This window comes from Microcebus murinus, chromosome 8 (genome assembly GCF_040939455.1).
Source record: "Microcebus murinus isolate Inina chromosome 8, M.murinus_Inina_mat1.0, whole genome shotgun sequence".
Taxonomy (NCBI): Eukaryota; Metazoa; Chordata; class Mammalia; order Primates; family Cheirogaleidae; genus Microcebus; species Microcebus murinus.
In genome coordinates this window covers 53,672,611-53,698,326 of record NC_134111.1, presented here as the reverse complement: position 1 = coordinate 53,698,326, position 25,716 = coordinate 53,672,611, and the positions used below count along the sequence as shown (strand labels likewise).

At 35.2% G+C, this 25,716-nt stretch overlaps 1 protein-coding gene across 5 annotated transcripts in view; it reads left to right on the top strand.

Annotated features, from left to right (window-relative positions):
• Window positions 1–2,426: 2,426 nt before the first annotated feature.
• The window catches only part of LNPK (lunapark, ER junction formation factor), a 69,286-nt gene continuing 45,996 nt past the window's right edge, over window positions 2,427–25,716 (top strand). For 2 of the 5 annotated variants that reach the window (XM_012753402.3, XM_076005664.1), the window contains exons 1-4: window positions 2,512–2,651; window positions 7,957–8,045; window positions 10,217–10,258; window positions 10,995–11,182. In XM_012753402.3, coding sequence (XP_012608856.1) covers window positions 8,019–8,045; window positions 10,217–10,258; window positions 10,995–11,182 — 257 coding nt within the window. In that variant the 5' untranslated portion in view covers window positions 2,512–2,651; window positions 7,957–8,018. Of the gene's footprint in view, window positions 2,652–3,269; window positions 3,310–4,333; window positions 5,642–7,956; window positions 8,050–8,757; window positions 8,759–10,216; window positions 10,259–10,994; window positions 11,183–25,716 lie in introns of those variants that run through there. The other 3 variants (XM_076005665.1, XM_076005662.1, XM_076005663.1) reach the window with 3 other exon arrangements.

Genomic DNA, 25,716 nt, shown 5'->3' with positions numbered 1-25,716 from the left:
ACCCTGCTTAGTCTGGTCTACAGTTTTATACTGTAGCATTCGGTAACCTGTGCTCCAGCCACAATGGCCTCCTTTCAGGCCCTGCAATGTTCCCCACTGACAAAAGCCCTTTACATACGATATTCCCTCTGTTTCCCTCTCTCCCTTCTTCAGTTTCTCAACCTTCAGATCTCTATTTGAGTGTGACTTCCTCAAGGATGCCTTCCCTAACCTCTCCGATCAGATTAATGAATGCCCCTACTGTAAGTTGTCATATCACCTAGATAAATTCAAATTGTTTAATCAGACCACTTAGAATTCCATTGGCTTGAGCAGTTTGTTTCCTCTCTCAAAGTATTCTCTGGTGTTCTTCTGATTTCACTTCCTTAGACTGTGTCCTAGAACAATTTTAGGATTAGTAGGGGATAACTCTTGACACTTGGACTCTGCTAAAGCAGCACCTTCATTGGCTTTCACACATCCCCTTTGACTGCTGTTGTCTTATCATTTTCTAATACCTTGAACATTAGCCTATCACAGCACTTACTCTGTATTGTATTTTTCTTTCTTTTCTTTTTTGTTTTTTAAGGTTTCTCCCACTATTGTCAGCTGCCTTAGGACAGTTGTTTTTATTTACCTCTGTATTCTCAGCACTTAACACAGGGCCTTGTCTATAAATATTTGCAATCACCCTGTAGTCCAGCCACATAGTGCTTAAGTTGATTTCTCTGCTTATAATGTCTTTCCCTAGCTTTGCTTGACAACCTCTTACTTCTTAATATAAAGGAGGTAGTGGTTTAGAGTTACTTTCAACAATGTACATAATCTTTCCACTTTTCTCATTTGAAAAATGACACTAACCTTAAAAAGAGTTAATGATTAAATATGTCTCTCCCTTCCTTGCCAGGTCAAATCTCTCTCCTTCCTAGAGCAATACCCTAGGGAATTTTAACTCAAGTTAGGTTTTTGGAATCTCTTGCATCCAGGTAGTTCTGTCTCCCTGCCTCCTGTTTTTTCTTTTCTTTACCATAGACATTGATGGCTCAATTAAAACTAAAGGACAAATCATTAGCAAGTGGAAAAATCATTCTTCCTGGTTCTCTTAGGAAAGGAGATCTTCTGGGGTGAGATGTACTCATATAGCTGCATAGGACTTTAATACTTTGAAACAGCAAAGTTTGAAAAATAAAATGGTTAAATGTTCATATCAAAACAGGTGAAATGTTTCTGTACATTTTCTTCTACATTTATAAGTGCCTGATCCACAGTAACACACTAAACTTTAGTTCCCTTGCCTTCATCCTTTCAAGTTTACAGAACTGTAACTAAAACTTTTAGCATTTAGGGCAAGGAACTCCAACAGTGAATTATTTGATAGATTTTAATATAAAAAATTATTCTTACCAACTAGATACTATGCTCAGTTGTTCTTACTTTACCTGTTTGTGTTGTCAAAGTTTGAACACAATATTGTAAAACTATTATACTCTTTAAAAATCAGGAACTTTTTATTTTATAATGTGTGTATGCAACTGAAGTAGGAAAAAAAAACCATGAAAAATGTTTGCACATGGGATAAAACATGTCACAAGTGTAAAACATGATAAAAACCTTCTCTGAAATTTCCCTACCCTTATCCATGTGACCATGTGCACATCTCTAGTCATTTTTCTCATTCAAGAATCGTTTGTTATTCAGTATTTGTCTTTTCCTGTTGACTAGGAAACTTAACGTCGTTTAGTAAATGTTTCAAATCTAAAATATAGCCTGGGTGGTTTTTCGTGGGCCCACGTATCAGGGCCTCTGGAGAGTGCTCTTGAGGTTAAGAGTTTTAAGACCAAAAACTGAGCTTACGTTCTTACCCGCCAGTTTGAAATCAACATCGTTTGGCGTCTCAAGCTTGTGAGGTAAGCGTCCAGTCATCAAAGGACTCTTTTTGACGTTCATGAGTGACAAAAGCCTCCAGCACTCCAGGGGTCCAGGCAGAATTTCCCCCTCCCGTTGTTTGGGAATTGGCCTCTTCTAAGCAGTGCAGTCTTAACTAGCAGCCTGCAGCCGGGCAGCTCTCCCGGACTCTGCAGGAGGCACTGCTTTCCAGGCGCGCCCATCTGCACCCTCCTCAACTCCCCAGCCTTTGTTCCCCCCACTCTTTTCTCTCCCCGCGGTCTGAGACCACCAGGACTAGTTTCGGGGTCTTCTTCCTCCAGCGAGACTTGGCAGAACAGACATTAAAAGGAGGCATCAAAAGCAATTTATGTAACCTAAACGTTTGTACCCCTCGTAACATTCTGAAATAAAAGAAAAGGAGGCAAACGAAGAGTAACAAATAGCTGTATTGTAAGAGTCATGACACATGGCACCACACCCCTGAGAAGACGAGCTCGGCTGAGAGGGTTGCCCGGCACACACCCACTGACGTCGCCAGGCCAACCGCTCGGCCTGCCCCGCCCCAACTGCCCGCCCCGCTCCCAGTCACGTGACGGGGGAGCGGCGCGCGCCAGCCGCGGCGCCAATTGGCGGGCGGCGGGAGCGCGGGGTTTGATGGGAAGGAGCTGGCCCGGCCCAGCGTTCCGTCGGTGGCGGCTGCTGCCTGCTCTGGAGGCAGGCTGCGCGGTGGCCGCCGAGGCTGGCAGGGGCGGACGCCAGGGCCGGGCTGTGCCCGCTTCTCGCAGGTAGAGCGCTCCAGATGAGGGCGGTTGGGAGGGCTTTGCAGGGGGATGGCGCGCTGAGCTTCCCCCGGGGGAAATAAGCTCCCGGTTCCCCCGCTTGCTTCTCCCGGGTGCCCCCGCCGCGTGCCAAGTGGCCTAAGAGCTCCGCGGCGGCGGCCGGGCATACTCCCGTTACGGAGCGCGCCGACCCAGTCCGGCCGCCACGTCCCCTTGGTTTCCTGTCACAGTGGCAGAGGCGGTGCTGGAGTGCTGGAGACCCGGTTCTGCCCCGCCGAGGGCTGGTAGTTTCCCCAGCTCTGCTCTCAGAGATTCCAGGTGGTGACTGGCTTGAGCCCCAGCTCTTTGGCCCACCTGTGTCGAGGAAAAGGGTCAGAAGGTCCCAAACTAGCAGATCCTATGCTGAACTATCCGCTTTGAGTGTTCTACCCATCTCTTCTTTTTCTGGGTTGTGCGGAGGCTCCAGGAACTGGAAAGATCGGAGGGACTGAAAACTGTCAGTGTCATGCTGCTCGGCGCTGGCGTGTGGGCGTGGATTATGTGCTACTTGGAGAAGCAGCTCTACACCCATTGTCCTTATTTGAGGAATGGTGGGCGGTGTGAAGGGTGGAGGGGAAGGGCGAAGATGCGCAGTGTCGTGGGCGTGGCACATGGAGAAAAGCAGGTCTCAACTACATCAATGCGTAGTTTTAATTCTTTAGTGTTGTACTTGCGGGTAGATAGAGTGAGAATTGGTGAACTGTTTTGCTGATGTTACTGTCACAGTACCAAGCAGGACCTGTGAGTCACTCAGTTTTCCATGTTCTGCTTTCCCCACTTGGCCTCTGGTTTGTGGTGCTTAGTGTCTACTGTTTTTTCCCTTCTCTAGTCTAGATATCACCATTGACAAAATCGACCTTATTCAACAGCGGTTTGGTGGGTGTGAGTAAACTTTGTTTCAGGAATATGTCCTAACTGGGAGGGAATGCTAATCCCTTGTCCTCAGCAGCCCCCATAGTTTGTTCTTAGGCAAACCAAGTTGATTTTGAATGCATTTTCTTAAACAAGAGTGGTGCATTTAAAATTAGAATTTTAAGGGTCTCTTTCAGATAATGAGATCAGCTCAGTAATGCTGTTAATAACCTTATATAGTGTTTATATATTAACTTGAAAGACTATAAGAAAAGGGAGACTTATGTGGCTGTCAAAAAGGTATGATTTCATAATAGAAATCTTTTTAATCAAATAGTCATTTTTTTTGTAGTTCAGAATGAAAATTCACTTACCACGAAGGGAAACACTTAATCATTATCTAATAAAAGTGCTTTTAGAAGTGTACTTCTTTTTATTAATATTTTTTGTGGGAGGCAATAAATGCGGTTTGAGATATTTCAGAATTATCTTTCATTTGAAAGTTAGAGTTCTAGAACAAATCGCCTTTAATCTTAAGTTGTATAGTACAGTGCCTTATGGAGTTATTGTTGATGCTGATTAAATAGTTTATACTTAAGTTTGGAATTTGATAAACATAAAACTACCTTTGTTTTTTTCTCCAAAGGCCTACCAGAATTTTTAAATAGAGTAGTGCAGAATATTTTTATTTTGCTTTATTTTTAATACTAGAGAAAATGAGAGCAATACAATTTCAGTAAAAATATAAACTAATTTTATTTTCCAATTTTAAAATTATGAAATAGGTGTTTTCTTTATAGGAAGTTAGAAATGTGTTCCATATAAATACATAAGTTTTCTGATAAAGTAATAATAATGGCTACAACTTATTAAACACTATGTGTTGGGCACTGTACCAAGTGATATATAATTTCATTTAATTCACACAACAATTCTGTGAAGTGTAAATATTTTTTAACATTTTACAAATGCAATAACTGAGAGAGTTTAAGTAATTTGTCCAAGATAACATAGCTAGTATGCAGTTGAACCATATTTTGAATCCAGGTCAGTATTACTTCATTATTTTAATGTGACTTGAAGCGAGCTGAAAATTTAAGAAAAACATTTCCCAAGATTTTAAATTCTGACACCCAAATTCTGAGTGTGAATAGCAATTAGTAGAAAATATTTAAATAATATGGTGGACATTACTGTTCATTGCAAAACATATTTAGATGCACCCAGCTTTTAAGGTCATGACAAGTTCCATTGTGATATCACAGTGGAAAAAGACTCTCTGTACATGTTCATGGAAGAGTTCTTGGAGACCAGCCACTTGGTGTTGAACCATCTGTCCAATCAAGGGCAAGCAATTTGATTTATGCTTCAGAAGGGAATGCTAGGGTTATTTGCTTCTATGTATTTGAAAGGAAGCAGAGATGTATTAGCAAAGACCACAGAAGTAAAAACAGTTAATTTGTATAGAGCAATTACTATGTGTCAGGCACTGTTGTAAATAGTGTAGAATATATTATGTCATTTAAGCCTTTCAACATTTAACAGATTCCTTAACTATATATCCCACTTTTGCAGTTGAGGAAATTGAGTAACAAGCAAGTTAACTTATCTGTCTAAGATTCTATAGTAAGTGATGGGCCACAGGAATTGGAATTGAGATGTTTGGGTGCAAAGGAGAGACCCAGTGGTTGAATATAGAAGCAGTATGAAATTAAAGTTATATTTAGATCAGTCTGATCCTAAGGAAAAAAATAAATTAAAGTTATAGAGAAAGTTGTGATGTAATTACTTAATTTTGTTATGTTTTCATGTCTGCTGGAGAGTACCATCCATTACATGTGCATTGTAGTATATCAGTTTCTTTAATACCAGGATTTGATGGGGAAAAAATGCTGGAACAATGAAGGCTGACTGTTTCTTTGATTATGAACCTGAAAGCATGGATATGGCATTTAATGACTGTCACTCTAATGTTGTTTTAGAGGCCAAATTGAAAAGAGCAATCCCTGCTTCAGGGATCTTAGAGGCTAAGCAGTGGATTGTTTCATTTATACCAAAACAATTCTCCAAGCAACACTTCCAACACTCCAATAATTAGTGTCAAAGTTAGTATTAATTGTGATGCTATGCATATATTTCACATTATACTTATTTTAAAGTGATATATAGAAAAAAGGGCTGTGGTTGCAGACATCTAGTACTAGTTCTGCCCCTAGCTGGAGCTACATGATTTTGGCAAATCATTTAACTTCTCTTTAGTGTAGATTCCAGCATTCAAATTTAATAAAGTAAAGGAATTGGGCTACATGATACATTGTATTAATACTGTCTCTTGTGTTTATTACTTACTTTCCATTTTAGTAGTTCTGTATATCAACTATTTGAGAAAATATTTGGAAATATTTGAAAATATATTTCATATATTTTATATAAAAATATTCCAGTCTAATCTATATAAAGCCAACTTTATTTCTTATTTTGTTTTATTGGGAATAGCTGGGTGTTTTTTTAGAAAAATCAAAACTAAAATGTTTTGATCTGGCTCTGCTACTTCATGTCTTTGGGACCATAGCAAATCTTTTCAATTCGCTAGGCTCAGGTTTCTCATTTGTAAAAGGGAGGGATAGTAGTAGCTGAATGATAAAATTCATGTAAAGCAGTTGTTTTAGGGCCTGCTGGAAATGAAGAACTTATCAAGTCTTTATATTGTTGTTGCCATTAATTTCAAGTATTAAAAACTCTAATCACAGTCTCAGGGTGTGATGGTTACAAACTTGACTTGGAGGGATATAATTCTGTTTCAAACCAAAACGTGTAGGTCAGTTGTGTACAGAATACTGTGCTACATACCATTAACTAGTTCCAAAATAGTGGAATGATGTATACTTTGAGAATAACAGGTGGTTTATATGAATCTCTCCTCTCTACCCACCTTTCTTGATTATTATTTTTAGCATCTCAAGAAGGTTTTTAGATTTAATGTCCTGATTCAGATAGGAATTTAAACTTTTATTCATTAAAATGCCTAGATTTCCTGCAACCACATTTAGAAATTTTAGAAATTCAAATACTGAGCTGATTTTAAATGATTAATAATATTTAGATTGCAACTTAAATGTGACTTGTAACATTCATTCTGTTTATAAACTTCAGAATTTTTCAGGACAGATTAAAGTTATTTCTGTCCTTAGAAATTACTTTGTAAGTGAACGTATTTTATAGTTAGGCCCTTTGTTACCTTTTTAATTAAGTAACTCCAACATAGGTATGCCTTATGCTAATTGCAATATATAAATGATGTTGCAGAGTAAATGTTCTTATTTGATACTGGTATTTTGTAATTACATTTATGATTAAAAAATGTGAAGAGTGTGGCTTAGATAATTTTTTTGGGGGGGGGATTAGAAATGAAGTAGTTTCACACATTGGCAAGTATCTAACTATAACCTGGGAAAAATGCTAGTATGAAAGTATACTTTTGCCATTTCAACTTAAAAAAATAAAAATTTATATAAGTATTGACTGACAATTGATTTAGAATATAATTTTGCTGATTCTATTATAAAACATTTGAGAGTCACAGAAAAATAAAGGAAGGGACTATACAGCTAGCTGAAATGAAGTCCTACTAGTTTTCTTATTTATTTATTTTGAGGGACTTAGACAAAATTTCAGAGAGCATTGTTTGAGTGTTGAACAGTAGTGTTTAGTAATAAAGACCAGAAGTCTTGGAGATAAAGGGGCTTTCGGCCATATTTCTTCTGAACTGTTGGGAATCACTAAACCCTCTTTTCCCTTAGTTTTCTTATGTATAAGATGGTAATAATAAAGACTATCCTGTGAGAAAGTGGTGATACTATTAACTCTAATGTACAGAAAATTAAGGCTCAGAATCATTGAATGATTTGTTCAAGGTCACAGGTAGCCTTGTAATTCTTATTTCCTTTAAAATCCAGTTGGCTTTTTGTTATTACTGGTAAGGTGATGTTATTCTGAACATTGTAAGACATTCCTAATTTTAAGTAAATAGTTTAGTTGGGAGACAACTGAATGACAGGAACAGTTTTATTTATGTAGAATGAAAGTAGTATAATAAAACTTTTGTTGCAAGAACAATATAGAGAACCTACTTTAAAGAACAGAAAAAAACAAAGTGGTATGTATATACACTTCTAAAATGCTTTGTCATTTAAAAAAGTCTTTCCAGCTTTATTTTCACTTTAAAATATGTTCTGACTTTGAAGAATGGATTTTAAAAAGGTAGACTCTATCTAAATGACTGTCTGAATTTGCATTTCATATAAGTAGAGTCCAAAGAAATTAATATTTCATAGTATTTTTAGTATTGCAGTATTTGAATTTTATAGTAGGTACACTTTGTGTTTAACTTAAATTTTTAAAATACTTGCCTTATTTCTAGCTGTGAATTCCTTGGACCAATTGATGATATTTATCATTGCGCCCAGTTTCTACAAATAAAAGATGGGTGGATTATTTTCTCGATGGAGGGTAAGTTACTTTTCTTTATAGCTGGTTCCTAAATCTAACATAAAAGTGTCATATAAAGCTATTTGTAAAAGTCTCCTTTGGTGGTATAACCTTGAATAGTAGTTTGATATTATCCTTAACTCTATTTAATTTCTTTCTTTCTTCTCTTCTGAATTACTTTTCTATTTGGAAAAGTTCTACTTGTTCTATAGGTGTCTGATATCTTTGTTTAACAGAATTATTTTACTTTCACAGAACTATTATTTCTGTATTTATGTATTTTTGTGCGAATGGTTATCTGTTTTTGTTTTCTTCTTATACTGCCTAAATTTCAAACTTATTTGGAAGGTAGTTGAAAATAAGTATTCTATACCATACTTAGGTTTTTTACAGACTATATCTTTTTACTTAAAGCTTGTCACAAATATTGGCTAAAATCACACTGCATATACTTTCAGGAATTATAGGTTAAACAAAATAAGAAATAAGATTTTATTGGATAAGTCTTTAGAGAACTAACTCAAATTTATAGCTAGAAAATATAAATTATATTGATAAATGCTCTTTTCTAATCTAAGGAGATAAGGTAGTCTAGGATAAACTGCTTATTTGTTGACTTCTTATTACGATAATAATGGAGTCCAGCTATACTTGGTACATAATGTATGTTTTTGGACTCTGGCTGGATCAGCCTTGTTTTCGATTGATTTTTTTTTTTTTTTTTTTGAGACAGAGTCTCGCTTTGTTGTCCAGGCTAGAGTGAGTGCCGTGGCGTCAGCCTAGCTCACAGCAACCTCAAACTCCTGGGCTCGAGTGATCCTTCTGCCTCAGCCTCCCAAGTAGCTGGGACTACAGGCATGTGCCACCATGCCCGGCTAATTTTTTATATATATATATATCAGTTGGCCAATTGATTTCTTTCTATTTATAGTAGAGACAGGGTCTCGCTCTTGCTCAGGCTGGTTTTGAACTCCTGACCTTGAGCAATCCGCCCGCCTCGGCCTCCCAAGAGCTAGGATTACAGGCGTGAGCCACAGCGCGCCCGGCCAGTTGATTGATGTTTTCATGACTCACTTCTTTTTTTTTTTTGAGACAGAGTCTCACTCTGTTGCCCTGGCTAGAGTGCCATGCCGTCAGCCTAGCTCACAGCAACCTCAAACTCCTGGGTTCAAGCAATCCTTCTGCCTCAGCCTCCCGAGTAGCTGGGACTACAGGCATGTGCTACCATGCCCAGCTAATTTTTTCTATTTTTTAGTAGAGATGAGGTCTCGCTCTTGCTCAGTCTGGTCTGGAACTCCTGAGCTCAAACAATCTGCCCACTTTGGCCTCCCAGAGTGCTAGGATTACAGGTGTGAGCCACTGCGCCCAGTCATGACTCCCTTCTTATGACCTTATGATAGTCTGCCTGAGGTTCAAATTTATCTCTTCTTTGTCTTTCTTATTAGGTTGAACTTTATGAAATTGCCAATATTCAACTACTTTGACTTACAAAAATGGTAATTTCATATGGTTTAGCCCAATGTCAACAACTTTTATGGGCAGTATAATGAATTGATATTTATTACCCTCTTGGATTGTTGTATATGTAATTGGTAAATATTTTCTCAAGTGTTACATGAGCCATTTTGGCTGGTTTTTATTTTAAATGTGTAAAAATTAACTTTGGTAAATAAGCTTTGCTATAATGAGCTATTCTAGATGCCATTTTAAAATCTGATCTTCAAAAAGGTACTTTAGGAATTCAGAATGAAGGCACCCTGTTGATTTTGACCTCCAGAGTCCTAAGGGAACTTTTAACAATAGCAGATCAGACCATCTTTAGACTGTGAATTCTTTTGAATAATGTAAGAAGATTTTTCTTGGAGTAAATTTTTTTCTCTCCATAAAATTATGTTCAATTGAGGTTAAGAAAGGTAAAAGTTGAGCTAGATATTGAAAGCCCTTCTAGGACTAAAAATAAAGTAAGTAGGAAAATGCTTATTTCTTTACTCTTATGTAGTTCTGTTTATAATTATAATTCTTATTTAAATAAATCTTAGTTATATATAAATAGAAATACATGTTGCTTGACAACATTTGAAAAGACTAAATTTTGAATTAAAGTGGTTTTTTTATGATTATAGGAACCAAAATATTTCTAAGTTTTCAGTAATAAGTTTTAATGCCGTCTCTTATTTCTATTTCCTTAACAGACAAAACCTTCAACTGTAGAAGTTCTAGAAAGTATAGATAAGGTATGTTCTTTGGCTGTGAGGTATTTTAATTTATTTTAGGTATTAAGTAAATATTTTAGTAAATATTATTTTGGAGACCAGATCTGGTATGTTACATGATCTAAAAATATCAAGTCTATCAGTGATTTAAGAAGTCTGTATCAAGTAACAGTCTGTTAGAATGAAATTAGATCTACAGCATGGTGTAAATCAATGTTACCGATATGATAAAATAGATTATAAGGTAGTCTGCAATGATTTTTATTAGTCTCTAAAGTTTCACAGCTTTTTATATTTTCTGTCATTACCAAAAATGGTTATTCCCTGGAAATATTGATAGTAATGAATAGAGTGAAAGAATCTAGTATGGGTTTTATTGTTTTAATTTTTATTAATTCTATTTTTTTTTCCTAAATTTTTCTTTGTTTAGGCCTAGATAGGGAGAATTATTACTTGTTGGACTCAATAATTTTTTACTGATGCCAATTTCATTCCTCTAATCTTTGCCAATTTGGTAGGTTAAAAATAGTATTAAAGTAAAAAGTGATTTGTCAGGAATAGGCATTATACATTTTTAACTCCATTTTTTAGTTTTCATCTTCATGTTATACTTTGTTTTAAACAGGGTAGTATATTTTATTGAGTTTTAAGGGTTCTTCTTTAAATATAAGCTTTTGGTCATGTTAACATTTTTTAATGCCTTAATTTCTTTATGAAGTTTGAGCTTTAATGATATGGAATAATTTTCTTTTAACAGGAAATTCAAGCTTTGGAAGAATTTAGGGAAAAAAATCAGAGATTACAAAAATTATGGGTTGGAAGATTAATTCTGTATTCTTCAGTTCTCTATCTGTTTACATGCTTAATTGTATACTTGTGGTATCTTCCTGATGAATTTACAGCAAGACTTGCCATGACACTCCCGTTTTTTGCTTTTCCATTGATGTAAGTAAATTTTTCTTTCTATTCATTTTTCCCTTTTCTGACAAGATAGTTTGAATATATATTTAATCTATATAATATATTCAGTCTGTTTTTATTATTAAATGGTAACGTCTCAGATTAAACAAATTTGGATTTTTTTACAGTTTGAAAAAAATTTTTTTAAATAGTAGAATAGTTGTTTTAAGCTTTTATTTATAATTCAACATACCTGAGGAATCTCACCTGGTGATATTAATAATAATGGCTCTGTATGGCAAGGTTTTGTGATTTTCTAATAGATATCCATGCATCCCTGGGGACATTGGGCATGGAGTGAGGAGTAATGGCAAGTGGTGGAGAGTTTGTAAAATGAAAAGAATTACTGCTCAAATGCTTCTGAATATATTCCATTAATCCCAACTCTCTTCCCCTCTTTTTAATCACTGCTATAAAGCAATTGACCCTTATTATAGAAATATTTTATAATATAGCACTGTACAGGAAATATACCATAATTAAACATTTTGAGAGTTGAATAAAAAGTTTGTTCATTCAATCAACAAACATTTATGGTATATGGTATATAAAAATACAAAATCTCTACAGATCTTAGACTGCATACATTAAATAATAAGTATGATGAATGTTGTGAATGAGAAGTGCAAAATATTATGGGAGCATTTAATAGGGGCACTAACCTAGCCTGGGTGGGGGTCAAGGAAGAGCCTCTGTATTTCTATTGCTGCCACAAATTTAGTACCTTAAAACAGCACCCATTTATTATATCAAAGTTCTGTATGTCAGAAGTTCAGGTGGCATGACTGGGTTCTGTGCTTTGCGTCTCACAGTCCTAATTCAAGGTATCAGCTGGTTTGGAGTCTTATTTGGAGTCTCTGGAGGGAGAATCTGCTTTTAGGATCAATCAGGTTATTGACTGAATTTTGCTACATCTCTCTGGCTTCCTGTTCTACCCTTAGCTGGGAGAAAGCTCTGCCTTTGAGAGCTTAGGTGATTATATTAGACCCACAATGATAATCCAGGATAATATCATTATCTTAAAAATCAACTGAGTAATAACCTTAGTTACGTCTGCATAGTCCCTTCATAGCAGTATCTACGTTAATATTTCATTGTGTAACCAGAGGATGGAAATCTTTGGAATAAGTGTAAGGATTTCTTTAGATTTCTGCGTACTACAGATTAACCAAGGAAGTGATGTTTGAGTTTGAGACCTGAAGGATGAGTATGTGTGTCTAGGATGGTGTGACGTGGTGGATAGAGTGTTTAGGCAGAAAAAACAGCATACTTGAAGACCCTGAAGTGGGCTAGAGCAAAGTAGATTTAAAGAATTGAAAGAAGAAAAAGACTGGATTATAGAGAAAAGGCTGGGTAGTTAGGCAATGGATATTTCATGTGAGCCTTGTAGTCCATGATAAGGACTTTAGGCTTTATTCTAAGAATAGTGGGAAGCCATTGTAGCCACTGGGGTCTACAGTGGGGAGCAGTGATAAGGTTTTGAAAGTGCCATTTAATCAATGGTGATGAAGTGGATTCATATACGTAAGAGTACAGCTGCAGAATGAAGATAGGTCCAAGGTCATCAGTGATGTCAAGATTTCAGCTTTAACTGTGGGCAGTGTCCAGATTGACTGAGCAAGTTTGGCATTGGGGAAGTTGACTGTGTTGCCCTCTCACTGTGCTGCCATTTGACCAGCCTCTCCAAGGGTGTGATACCAGTAGACACTACAGAGAGAAACACTACAGCAACCTCTGAGGTTGTCCTGAAACAGACTTTTACATTTGAACATGGAGACTGTGCATGGACTTTAGGGTTTGTGCTCTGGGATAAACAAGCTATGGTGAAAGAACATAATCAGTCCCAAAGATAATTTCAAAGAACAATGACAGTAGGGTAGCTTGGAGTAGGTATTTGACAATGCTTATTTGATTTTGTTCTCAGTGTTGCAAACTATAATGTACAAGCCACTACCATCAGATAGCTTTAAAGTTGTGACCTTCTTGTATACAAATCTTCTAGCCAGTTTCCTTTCCCTTATAAGAGGTGACAAAACTTGGAACCCTAGAATATGTGAGGAAGCTCAGACTCTGGGTGTGAGGAAAAACAGTTGCAGGCTCTCTGTCCAGGGCTTCTTCCTGTTCTGCAAGGGCTAGTGATCTGGGCTGTGTTTACTTTATTCTTATGGTAGTGTTTTTTAGAATGGTCAATAAATGGTTTAAGTTTTATAATAAAATCATTTGGTACACTTAAAAAAAAATTATAGTTGTCTAAGAGGGAAATGATGGATGGTGATTTGCACTGGAGTGGTGGTGTTGAGACGCAGATGGAATGAAATAGATGGATTGAAGAGATTTAGGAGGTAGAGTTGAAGAATTATGGAGAGACTTTTGGTGACTAATTGGATATGGTGTGAGGGGGTAGAATCACATCAAGGATAAAACTCAAGTTGGGAAGTTTGGTTGATGGTAGTGTCATTCATCTAAATTCAGAGTGAAATGAAGAGGAGCAGATTGGTGACCCACTGAAATTAAAATACCTGTGTGCTTTCCAGATGGAGCTGCTAGGGGACAGTTAAGTATGAGTATGAAGCTCAGGAGAGAAATTTGAATGGGAGATATAAATATAGGGTTTGGTAGCTTATAAATGTTAATCAAAACTATCATCTCATCATTCATTAGATATTGGGCACCTGCAATATGTCAGGTATTAGGCTAGACCCCAGGGATAGAAAAAATAGTGCCCTGTGGGAGTTCACATTCTACTGGGTTTGGAAAGAGAAAACAGAGAGACAAGTAAATAGTTAATTTAGAGAGAGAGAAGTGCAATGAAGACAATAAACAGGGCATTATAATAGGAATAGGCTACTTTGAGGATGGTCCTGGAAGGCCTCTTTTGAGGAATTGGTATTTGGGTTGAGAACTAGAGTATGAGGAAGAACCAATGTGGAAAGAGCTGGAATTTATGGAAGATTATTTGTACATATAATGTATAATGGCACGTATAAGCATAGATAATATGAAAGTATTATACTCAAAATTTTAATGGTAATTCTCTCTAGGTGGTGGAATTTCAAGTAATTTTTTTCCATATGCTTTCTGGTATTGTTTGGATTTTTTACACTAACGTGTTCTTCAAATTCTAAAAACAAAAACCAAAGTCCAGGATTTGAGGGAAGATTTTTCCATAAAGAGAGAACAGAAAATGGCAAAGGCTGTTCACTAGAAGAGAATATGACTTACTTGAGGGGCCAAAAAGATTAGGTGTATCTGGAATGTGTGATTGAGAGGTAGAGTGATAGATATGAAGTGAGCTTGCAGAATCAGGCAGGTTCTAGATCCTGGAGGGTCTGGGTTAGGAGTTTGAATTTCATTTTGGGTGTAATGGGAAGCTTGTAAAGGTTTAGTGGAAGAATGACAACATGAGATTTAGGAGGATCATGCATGCCAACATGTGGAGATTAGGTAAGAGGAGGATGACAAGAGTGGAAGACAAGAGTGGAAATGGGGCTGTTATAGAAGTTTAATCTAAAGATGAAGATAGATTAGACTGCCCAGTGACACTGGGGTGAATAGATGACTCGGAGATATTTTGGAGATAAAACTGGTATAATTTGATAGGAAGAAATTGGAAAAGAAGGAATTAAGGGTGGTACTTTGGTTTTTGATTTGAGATTTAGTGAGTTAGGATCTTTTTCTTTGGGTCTACCATAAAAAATTTTGTTTACTCTTCAGTGCAGGGCATATTCAAATTGGAACAATAGCTCATAAAAATTTAATTTTGTATGTAGATACAAGAGCTAGAATTGAGTACATGTATAATATTGCAAAATATTAATAATTGTCTCTTAATTTATTTTCCTTCTTTTTTTAAAACTTTTGGGATGCTTTTTATCCTAGATGTAGTAGTGAATTTTATAATGCTGAACTCCCCTTTACCTGGTTTCCTTTATATTTTTTCATAAAAGGAAAGAAACGAAATTTAGAAAGGGAATAAACATGAGATATTTAGTTGACTGAAATTTTTTTAAATGCTTAAAAAGCCCCACTTTATATCTGTTTCCATATAGAGATTGATTTTTTTGATTATAAAAGATTTGTATTTAGTTGCAAAAGAATGTCTGATAGGGAACTCTACTGCTCTAATTCTAATGGATATCCACAAATTGTGATCTCCTAGATCTGCTATTATGACTCATAAGAAATTTATTGGCAAATAAATCATGTACTAATTGTTCTTTAAAAGTAGAAACACTTTATTTCTTTAAAAATATAATTTCTTACAGTAAAAACATGGTATAAATAATAAAAGAAAAATATAATTTCTTAGGTATGATCTTTCTACTATTTTGAGTACAAAGCTTTTATTATCCTTACTGTATCCCTCTGACTGTTCTGCATCACCTGCATCTCATATTTCTTGGCTTGTTAAGCTTCAGAGCCATTTTTCACTTTGTGTCATTCACATTTGTGACCTCGTCCTCAACTGTTGTAGTTTCTATTTCAATGAGCTCTTCACTTTTGGAAGCATAGACTGCTTATCCAACAAAGAATAGAATTGTCCTTCTGATCTATGACAATCAAAAAAGCATGAAAAAATACAACAATGTGAAAATGGATGTTGTGGTAAATACAAAGAAGACTTACTACATGGCATTTTTTTTGTGCCTAATGTGAGCTATGGCCCAAGTTTATCCCTGGACTTTTTTCTTTTGTAAACAGTCTTTTGTTCCATTCAATGTTGCTATGAAGGAATACCTGAGGCTAGGTAATTTATAAAGAAGAGAGGTTTATTTGGCTCATCGTTCTGTAGGCTATACAAGAAGCATGGCACCAGCATCTGCCTCTGGTGAGGACTTTAGGCTGCTTCCTCTCATGGAAGAAGGGGAAGGGGAGCCAGCGTGTGCAGAGATCACCCGATGAAAGAGAGGAAGCAAAAGTGGGAGGTCCCTGGCTTTTTTTTTTTTTTTTTTTTAAAAACAACCAGGTCTCTTGGGAACTAATAGAGCCAGAACTCACTTACCTCCTCAAGAGAGGGCATTAATCTATTTATGAAGGATTCACCCCCATGACCCAAGCATCTTCCATGAGGCCCCACTTCCATTAGGAATCAAATTTCAACATAAGGTTTGGAGGGGCAAATATCCAAATGATAGCAAATAGTTTTGAGGGTTGGACTAGGATTTACCTAAAGAATTGGGGCCGGGCGCTGTGGCTTGTGCCTGTAATCCTAGCACTCTGGGAGGTCGAGGCTGGAGGATCATTCGAGGACAGGAGTTTGAAACCAGCGTAAGCAAGAACGAGACCCCATCTCTACTATAAATAGAAAGAAATTAATTGGCCAACTAAAAAAAAATATATAGAAAAAATTAGCTGGGCATGATGGTGCGTGTCTGTAGTCCCAGCTACTCTGGGAGGCTGAGGCAGGAGGATCTCTTGAGCCCAGGAGTTTGAGGTTGCTGTGAGCTAGGCTGATGCCATGGCACTCTAGCCAGGGCTATAGAGTGAGACTCTGACTAAAAAAAAGAAAAAAAGAATTGGAGGCAGAAGGAACAATAAGGTGTATTGTTTGCCTCATTACTGTCTATGTTGATTATATATGTTAGAAATCTACCAGATATCTGCAGAAATTGACTGCTGTCATCATATTTCTAGTTTCCCAAATGCTTTTACCGGAGTCGTCATGGATCAGGACTGAGCATATATTGTATAACTATTCCAAAATAATCTTTTATGGTAAAACATCAATATCCTATAATAAGAAGCTTTGAGGTGTTATTGTAGCTTCATTTCAGGATATAATATGGAAGAACTTGGTATAATTCCATGCATTGTTTTTCTGTCTTTCAGATTCAGTAATATATTTATATCTCTCTCTGATCTTTTCATCTATTACTGAAACTTAAATTGTAATCTGAATGCCAAATTTACTTCATAGGAGTCATTAAGGCTACTATAGTGAGGGAAGGTTTGGGTTACAGTTACAATTTGGTGTTTCTGCATTATGCTGGTAGATATACATTACCTTGGAATTGGTTCATTTCTAAGTGAAAAACCATTAAGTTTTCTTTCTACCATTAACTAACTCCACAAGCAATCTTATATAGACTTTTACTCCTGGATACCTTATTTTTTACAAATTATAACTTTATAGACATTTCATATCCTGTTCTTGGATGAGAAGACTCAGTATTGTAATGAGATCAGTTCTCTCTAAATTAATCTGAAAAAGTGTGATCACAGTAAAAATACCAACAATATTTGAAAAATCTAGGCACACATATTCCATAGTTTTTAATGGAAAAATGGCATGTAGGACTAGCCATGGTATTTCTGAAAAAGGAGAGGAATGAGAAGTAGAGATCTACCATGCATCAAATGCTTTATAATACTTTGTTAATTGAAATTGTTTGGTAGAGTGTATAAAGAGGCACACAGATCACAGAAAGAGATAAGAGAATTCAGAAATAAACTTAAAAGGAATGTTTGGATATGGTTTTATGTATATATGGTAAATATGACATTTCAAGTCAGTGGGAGAAAATGTTGTTGAGTTATATGCCAAACAAATAAAACAAACAAACAAAAAACAAGAAAAATGTGATTCCTATCTTATTCCTTATACCAAAATAAATCCTGATTGGTTTGCCTGAATGTGAAGGTAGTTCTTGCTGATGCATTTGTCAGTTAAATAAACCGACAAAATAGTTATAAATATTGAGACCTGTATATCAATTCATTTTTAGCTTTATATATTACTAAATCTCATCTAAAAACATTTTGGTAAATTGGATAGAACTTATGTGGTTGTTTAGAAGAGAATACTTAAGTTTGGCAGTAAGGGTAAAATATAGGTAAAAATATGTTTCAAATCTGAAGGTTGGTGAAAAACTATCAGGTTTATAGAATGTTAATTATTTAGTAAAAGTGAGGAAGGTTTGATCATACTGATTGAATTTTAGATATTCTGCTATATTTCAACTCTTAGCACTTTTAGTTTGAGTATAGTAAAACACTGAATATTAAAGTTTTAATGTTTACTGTATTCTTTGTGTGATTCTGTTATATTGAGGTTCCAAGTATTTCCTGCTGGAACACATTTATATTGTTTTAGTTCAAGTTACTAGATAATATTTAACAAAAATTCCTGCTTTACTAATGTTTCAGATAGCATCAGTTTTATTCAGAAAAGAACTGGAATGCTTTGATGAATGTGAGTTAAGAGTTTTTTGTATCTTAGAACTGATTGTATACATGATTGTATACATGAATGTAGTGATCTATACTAATTTTGTATTCAACTATAATAATTGTCTTATTGTTCATAGTACTTTTTTTGGTTGATTCTTTGAGAGTTTCCAAGTATATGCAATCATATCATCTATAAATAGCAATGATTTTGCCACCTCCTTTGGTTTTTTGATTTTTTCCTCTTGGCTAATTGTGTTAGCTAATATCTTCAGAACAATGTTAAATTACAGAGAAAATAGTGGACATCCTTGACATGATTTTTGGGAGTGCTTCTCATGTTTTCCCATGATTCTGACTTTTGGGTTGAGACAGATATATTTGATCATGTTTAGGAATTTTCTATCTATTTTTTTTTTAGCCTTTTTTTTTTTTTTTTTTTTGAGACAGAGTCTCACTTTGTTGCCCAGGCTAGAGTGAGTGCCGTGGCGTCAGCCTGGCTCACAGCAACCTCAATCTCCGGGGCTCAGCGATCCTACTGCCTCAGCCTCCCGAGTAGCTGGGACTACAGGCATGCGCCACCATGCCCGGCTAATTTTTTGTATATATATTTTTAGTTGGTCAATTAATTTATTTCTATTTTTTGTAGAGACGGGGTCTCGCTCAGGCTGGTTTCGAACTCCTGACCTTGAGCAATCCGCCCGCCTCGGCCTCCCAAAGTGCTAGGATTACAGGCGTGAGCCACCACGCCCGGCCATAGCCTTTTTTTTTTTTTAAATCAAGAAAGGTTGTTGAATTTTGTTAAATGTAATTTCATCATCTATGGAGATACCAATATGATTTTTCATCTTACATCTCTTGATATGAGGGGATTATATTAAATATTGAATTATTCTTAAATTCCAGGAAAATTTCTATTTTCAATATTGTGATCATTTTATAAAAACATTTAAAAGCTTTATTTTTTAATGCTCTAGAACAGTTTAAATAGTCCTGGCATGATCTGTCCTTTACAGGCTTGGTATTAGAATTCCCTTACAAACCTTTTGGGCTTGATATTTCTTATAAAAAGTAGCTTTTGATTACTTTTACAATTAAATAGTAGTTGATCTTTTAGGTTTTTTGTTTCTTCCAAGGTTAGTTTTATTAAAAGTTATATATATATAATATATATTATATATTTAAAATTACCCATTCTATAGTTTTAAAGTATATTTGCATAAGTATAGTAGTAGTAGTCATCTCATGATTTAAAAATTTTTCTTTGTGTCTATGATTATTGCTTCCTTACTTGTTTATTTTGTGTATTTATAGATTTCTTTTTTGTTTGTTTTTAATAGCTGTTTACATATCCTTTTTCTCCAAAGAATCAGCTTTAAAAAAATTGTTGCTTTTTATTAATTCTCTTATTCTTTTCCTTAGGCTTATTTTATACTTGTAACTTAAATTGGATATTTAATTCATTTATTTTTATTCTTATTTATTAACACAATATAATGTACATGTATTTGGAACTGATATTTTCTGATCATTGCTTTAGTTTTATGCCACAGATCTTAATATGTAGTGATTTACTTTGTTTTTTTTCAAGATATTATGATTTTTTTTGAGGGGTTGTAATGTGAGAGTTATTTCCAGGTGGCAAGTGTGTGTTTCTATGTTTGTTTTTGTCTTAGTTACCATTTCTAGTTTTATTGCATTACTCTCAGAGAATGTTGTTAAAAATATTTCTACTTTGAATTTATTGAGTTTTTTTTTTTGGATGGTATGCTATTTGGCCAGTGTTTTTAATTGTTTAATGAACACTTGAAGATGTATTCTCTTTTTTCAGGTACAAAGAGTTTAATATTATCAATGAGTACTACCTTATTATACTATATAGATCTTCTGTATCCTAATGTATTTCTCTTTATGAATGTTGATGTTTTGCTCTTTGATGCATAGATATTTTTGTTATATTTTCATTGTAAACTTTTTTTTTTTTTTTTTTTTTTGAGACAGAGTCTTGCTCTGTTGCTCCAGCCAGAGCACAGTGGCATCATTGTAGCTCACTGCAGCCTCAAACTCCTGGGCTCAAGCCATCCTCCTGGCTCAGCCCTCCCAGTAGCTGGGACTACAGGTGCATGCCACCACGCCTGGCTAATTTTTTCTATCTTTTTTTTTTGTAGAGATGGGGTCTCGCTCTTGCTCAGGCTGCTCTTGAACTCCTGAGCTCAAGCGATCTTCCTGCCTTGGCCTCCCAGAGTGCTAGGATTACAGGTGTGAGCCACTTTTAATTTTGTAAACATAGGTTCAGAGGAAGTTACAAAAAAAAAGGTATAAGCAGGTGCCGTGTCTCCTCACCCAGCCTCCCCTAATGATAGCATGACTATACAGTAGTATCACCTTATCCACAGTTTTAGTTTTTTTTACTTTTTGTGGATTTGGTTACCTGTGATCAACAACAGTCTGAAAATATTAGTCTTTTGGTAAAGAGAGAAATTAGATTCATATAACTTTTACTATAGTATATTGTTATAGTTGTTCTATTTTATTGTTAGCTATTGTTGTTAATCTCTTGCAGTGCCCAATTTATAAATTAAATTTCTACCTATATATATAGGTATGTATGTATAAGAAAAAACATAGTATTTATAGTTTTGGTTCCAGGCATCCACTGGGGGTCTTGGAACCTATAAAGGGAGGACAACTGTAGTAAATTACCACAACCAGGGAATTGATATTGGTTCAATCCACAGAGCCTATTCAGATTGCACCAGTTTTATATACATTTATTTGTGTGTGTTATGCAATTTTATCACATGTAGCTTTTTGTAACCACCCCTCAATTAAAATCTAGAACTGTGTTATCACCATAAGGCTCTTTTTTGCTACCCCTTTATAGCAATACCTCTCTTCCTCCACCTGCTATTCACTAATCTGTTTTCCATCTCTATAATTTTTTTAAGAATGATATAAAATGGAATCACATATTATGTAACCTTTTTAAATTGGCTTTTTTCACTCAGCATATTGTTGAGATCATCCAAGTTGTTCAGTGTACCTTTTTCTTATTGAGTAGTATTTCATGATTTTAATAATGTGCCACAGTTTGTTCACCTGTTGAAAGGACATTTGGATTGTTTCCAGTTTTTGGCTATTACAAATAAGGCTGTAATGAACATTTGTGTACAGGTTTTTATATGAACATAAGTTTTTATTTTTCTGTAATATATGCCTAAGAGTGGAAATGGCTGGGTATATGGTAAGTATATGTTTAGTTTTGTAAGAAATTGCTAAACTCTTTTTTAAAGTCTCTGTACCATTTTATATTTCCAGTAGATATGTATGAGTGATTTGGTTTCTCTGCATCCTTGCCAGCATTTGGTGTTATCACTATTTTCTGTTTTGACTCCCTGATAAGGTACATAGTGATATCTCATTGTGATTTTAATTTGTATTTCCCTAATGGCTAGTGATGTTTATTGTGTTTATTTACCAATTATGTATCTTCAGTGAATTATCTGTTGATGTCTTTTGCCCAATTTTCTGAATGGATTGTTAGTGTTTTACTGTTGAGCGTGTGTGTGTGTGTGTGTGTGTGTGTGTGTGTGTGTGTATGTGTATGTGTTTAAAAAAATTCACTTGCCCAGGCTGGACTTGAACTTAGGCTCAATTGAATTCCTTGAATTGAATTCACTTGCCCAGGCTGCACTTGAACTCCTAGGCATGTTTCAGCATACCTGGCTACCGCTGATTTTTGAGAACCCTTTATATATTCTAGATATAAGTTCTTTGTTGGATATATGGTTTACAAATATTTTTCCCTGGTCTTTAGCTTGTGTTTTCATTCTCTTAATAAAGGATTTTGCAGAGCAAAAGTTTTTAATTTTGATGAGGTCCAAGTTACTAATTTTTCCCTTTATTGATTGTATTTTTCTTGTCAAGTATGAAAACCCCTTTCCTAGCTATAGGTCATGAAGGTTTTCTTTTATTTCTTTTCCCTATACTTTTAAACAAAACATTTTACATTTAAGTTCATCATTCATTTTATGTTTTTATATTTTATATTTTATGTTTTATTTTATATTTTTATATCAGGTGAGGTTGAGGTATTTATTTTATTTTTTTTGTTATTGTTTTGTTTTGTTTTGCCTTGTTTTGCCTGTGGATGCCTAGTTGCTCCAGCACCACTTGTTGGAAAGGAATCACATCCTTTTTTAACTCTATAAAAGTGACCTTTTTCTAGTTTAAAGCTTTTTTTTTTAATTCAACTTTTTGAGTAATAGGATCACACGCTTATTTTATCTGCATTTTCTTGGTATACCTTTGCCCATTGTTTCGTTTTCAGTCTTAAAAAACACTTAGTTTTAGATGTATCAGTTTACATATAGAATTAGGTTTTGTTTCATGATCCAATCTGAAAGTCTTTTTTCTTTTACTCTAGTAAGTTTAGTCCACTTACATTTATTGATATGAAAGAAATTGGTCCAAGTTTTGAAACATAATTTTGTATTTTGGTTTTTATAATTAATAAAAACCTTTTTCTATGTGGTATATTTACTTTGGGCCAATTAATTGTAGATTTGTGTGGTATAAAGGTATGTTTTCCTATGTTCCAGTCTAACTAGAATTTTCCTTATGATTCAAGATTTCATGAGTTTGTTTAGCTTTTATCTTTCTCTAGCCAGTGGAGTTAGGCAACTATATTTTTTCATAATACAAAATTTTCTTTCTCCCTCCTTGCCATAGAAACAGGATGCTCTTTATAAATAGGGTATTTTTGAATGATTTCTTTTTAATGTCTGCCTTCTCTCTTTCCTTAATGGAACCAAATTGAGAAATTTCTGCCTGTAGCTGTGCATCTTGTTCTTACTGTTACAAACGTGGGTTTTAGGCTTTATACTTGGAAACGTTTACTTTGTTACCTCCTTGTGAGAAATGCAGTTTTCCTTTTGTGCTTGCACTCTTTTGAGCTTTCACCCCTGTGATCTCCGTTGATTTTGAGAGCCCTTGCATGTATTTTGATGGTTGGATTTTAGCTATATCTCAGTTTTACCAGAGGGGAGTTTGCATTTTTGTTTTTGTTTTCTTTGTTGTTGGGATGATTTTTAAGAACAGAAGGGGGAAATGGAGATTATGCCACTATTAAAACTAGAAGTTAGTAATAGTATCTTTAATATCTTCACAAAACAGGTCACTATATTTTAATAAATTATATTGAATTATTGGGATAGCAAAACCTTTGTTGAGATAACTAGAACATAGATTCCTGAAGTACTTTAGTTTTCTCTCTAAATTTTATTTTAAAAATATAAAATAATTTAATTTAGCCCTAAAAAAATAACAAATTCTATATGTTTTACCTTTTCAATTCTTGAAGACTTAACACATGGAAATGTGTATTTATTGTTTGATAGCTCATTTTCCCCAGGAATAGTTCTGATAAAAACAATAGTTTATTGTCCATAAAGGGAGATATAGTGAGTTTTATTTTGAAGAGAGTATATTTCAATTGTAGTTTTTATACTTTCAAACTTATATGTACTTTTTAAAAAGCATTGACTCACTTAAGAAAATTTACTAATTTCATATACTATCACTAGTGACCTTTTTCTAGAAAGAAAAAGACTTTCAGACTGTATCATGAAAACCCAACACTATAGTGTAAACTGACACATTTAAAAAGGTGTTTTTTTTTTTTTTAATTTTTATTTTTTTTTTATTTCAGCATATTATGGGGGTACAGATTTTAAAGTTTCAATAAATGCCCTTCCCCCCCTCCCCCCACAAGTCTGAGTCTCCAGCATGACCATCCCTCAGATGGTGTGCCTATCACTCGTTATGTATGTATATACCTGCCCCCCCTCCCCCCCTTCCCCAATACTCTATTACTGTAGTACCTATGTGTCCACTTAGGTGCTACTCAGTTAATACCAGTTTGCTGGAGAGTATATCTGGTGCTTGTTTTTCCATTCTTGGGATACTTCACTTGTAATATGGGTTCCAGCTCTAACCAGGAAAATATAAGATGTGCTATATCACCATTGTTTCTTAGAGCTGAATAGTACTCCATGGTATACATATACCACATTTTATTAATCCATTCTTGAATTGATGGGCACTTGGGCTGTTTCCACAGCCTTGCGATTATGAATTGTGCTGCTATGAACATTCGAGTGCAGGTGCAACTTGTAGAAGGTTAAAACAGGACCCACACCTTTCACCTCTCACAAAAATCAACTCACGCTGGATAACAGACTTAAATCTCAGGTATGAAACCATTAGAATTCTAGAGGAAAATGTTGGAAACACTCTCCTAGACATCGGCCTAGGCAAAGAGTTTATGAAGAAATCCCCAAAGGCAATCAAAGCAGCAACAAAAATAAATAAATGGGACATGATGAAACTACTAAGCTTCTGCACAGCCAAAGAAACAGTCATGAAAGTAAACAGACAACCTGCAGAATGGGAGAAAATTTTTGCATCCTACGTATCCGATAAAGGGCTGATAACTAGAATATACTTAGAACTCACGAAAATCAGCAAGAAAAAATCAAATAACCCTATTAAAAAGTGGGCAAAGGACATGAACAGAAACATTTCTAAAGAAGACAGAAGAATGGCCAACAAACATATGAAAAAATGCTCAATATCTCTAATCATCAGGGAAATGCAAATCAAAACTACAATGAGATATCACTTAACTCCAGTGAGAATGGCCTTTATCAAAAAGTCTCCAAATAACAAATGCTGGCGTGGATGCGGAGAGAAAGGAACACTCCTACACTGCTGGTGGGACTGCAAACTAGTTCAACCTCTGTGGAAAGCAATATGGAGATACCTTAAAGCGATACAAGTGAATCTACCATTTGATCCAGCAATCCCATTGCTGGGCATCTACCCAAATGATCCAATGACACTCTACAAAAAAGACATAAAAAGGTGTTTTTTAAAGTTGAAAATAAAACAATGAGCAAAGGCAAATAAAATAAGAGTTGCGTTCTTAATACCCCAAATGCTGAATTTAAAAAAAAAAAGGCTTTAAAATTAGAAAAAGCTCACTATACTAATTTCTTACACTAGAATTCTAGCCAGTATCACTGCAGTTGCTTCGCTCTTATCCCCTGTTTTCTTTCTCTGTAGTCTCTCACTAAAACTTCTCTCTCAGCTTGCTACTATTTCAGTGGGTTTGCAGTAGAAAAATAATATAGGCCTTTTCTACTATTGTAGGATTCTTGAAGTTCTTAACTTTCCTTTCTTCTTACCTCCCTACCCTTGTTAAAGACAATGCTCAGTATCTTTTTTACTGAGAGGTAATTGTCCAAGTTCCATGTAGGAATCTAGTGCTAGTTATTTAGTGTTTTCATATC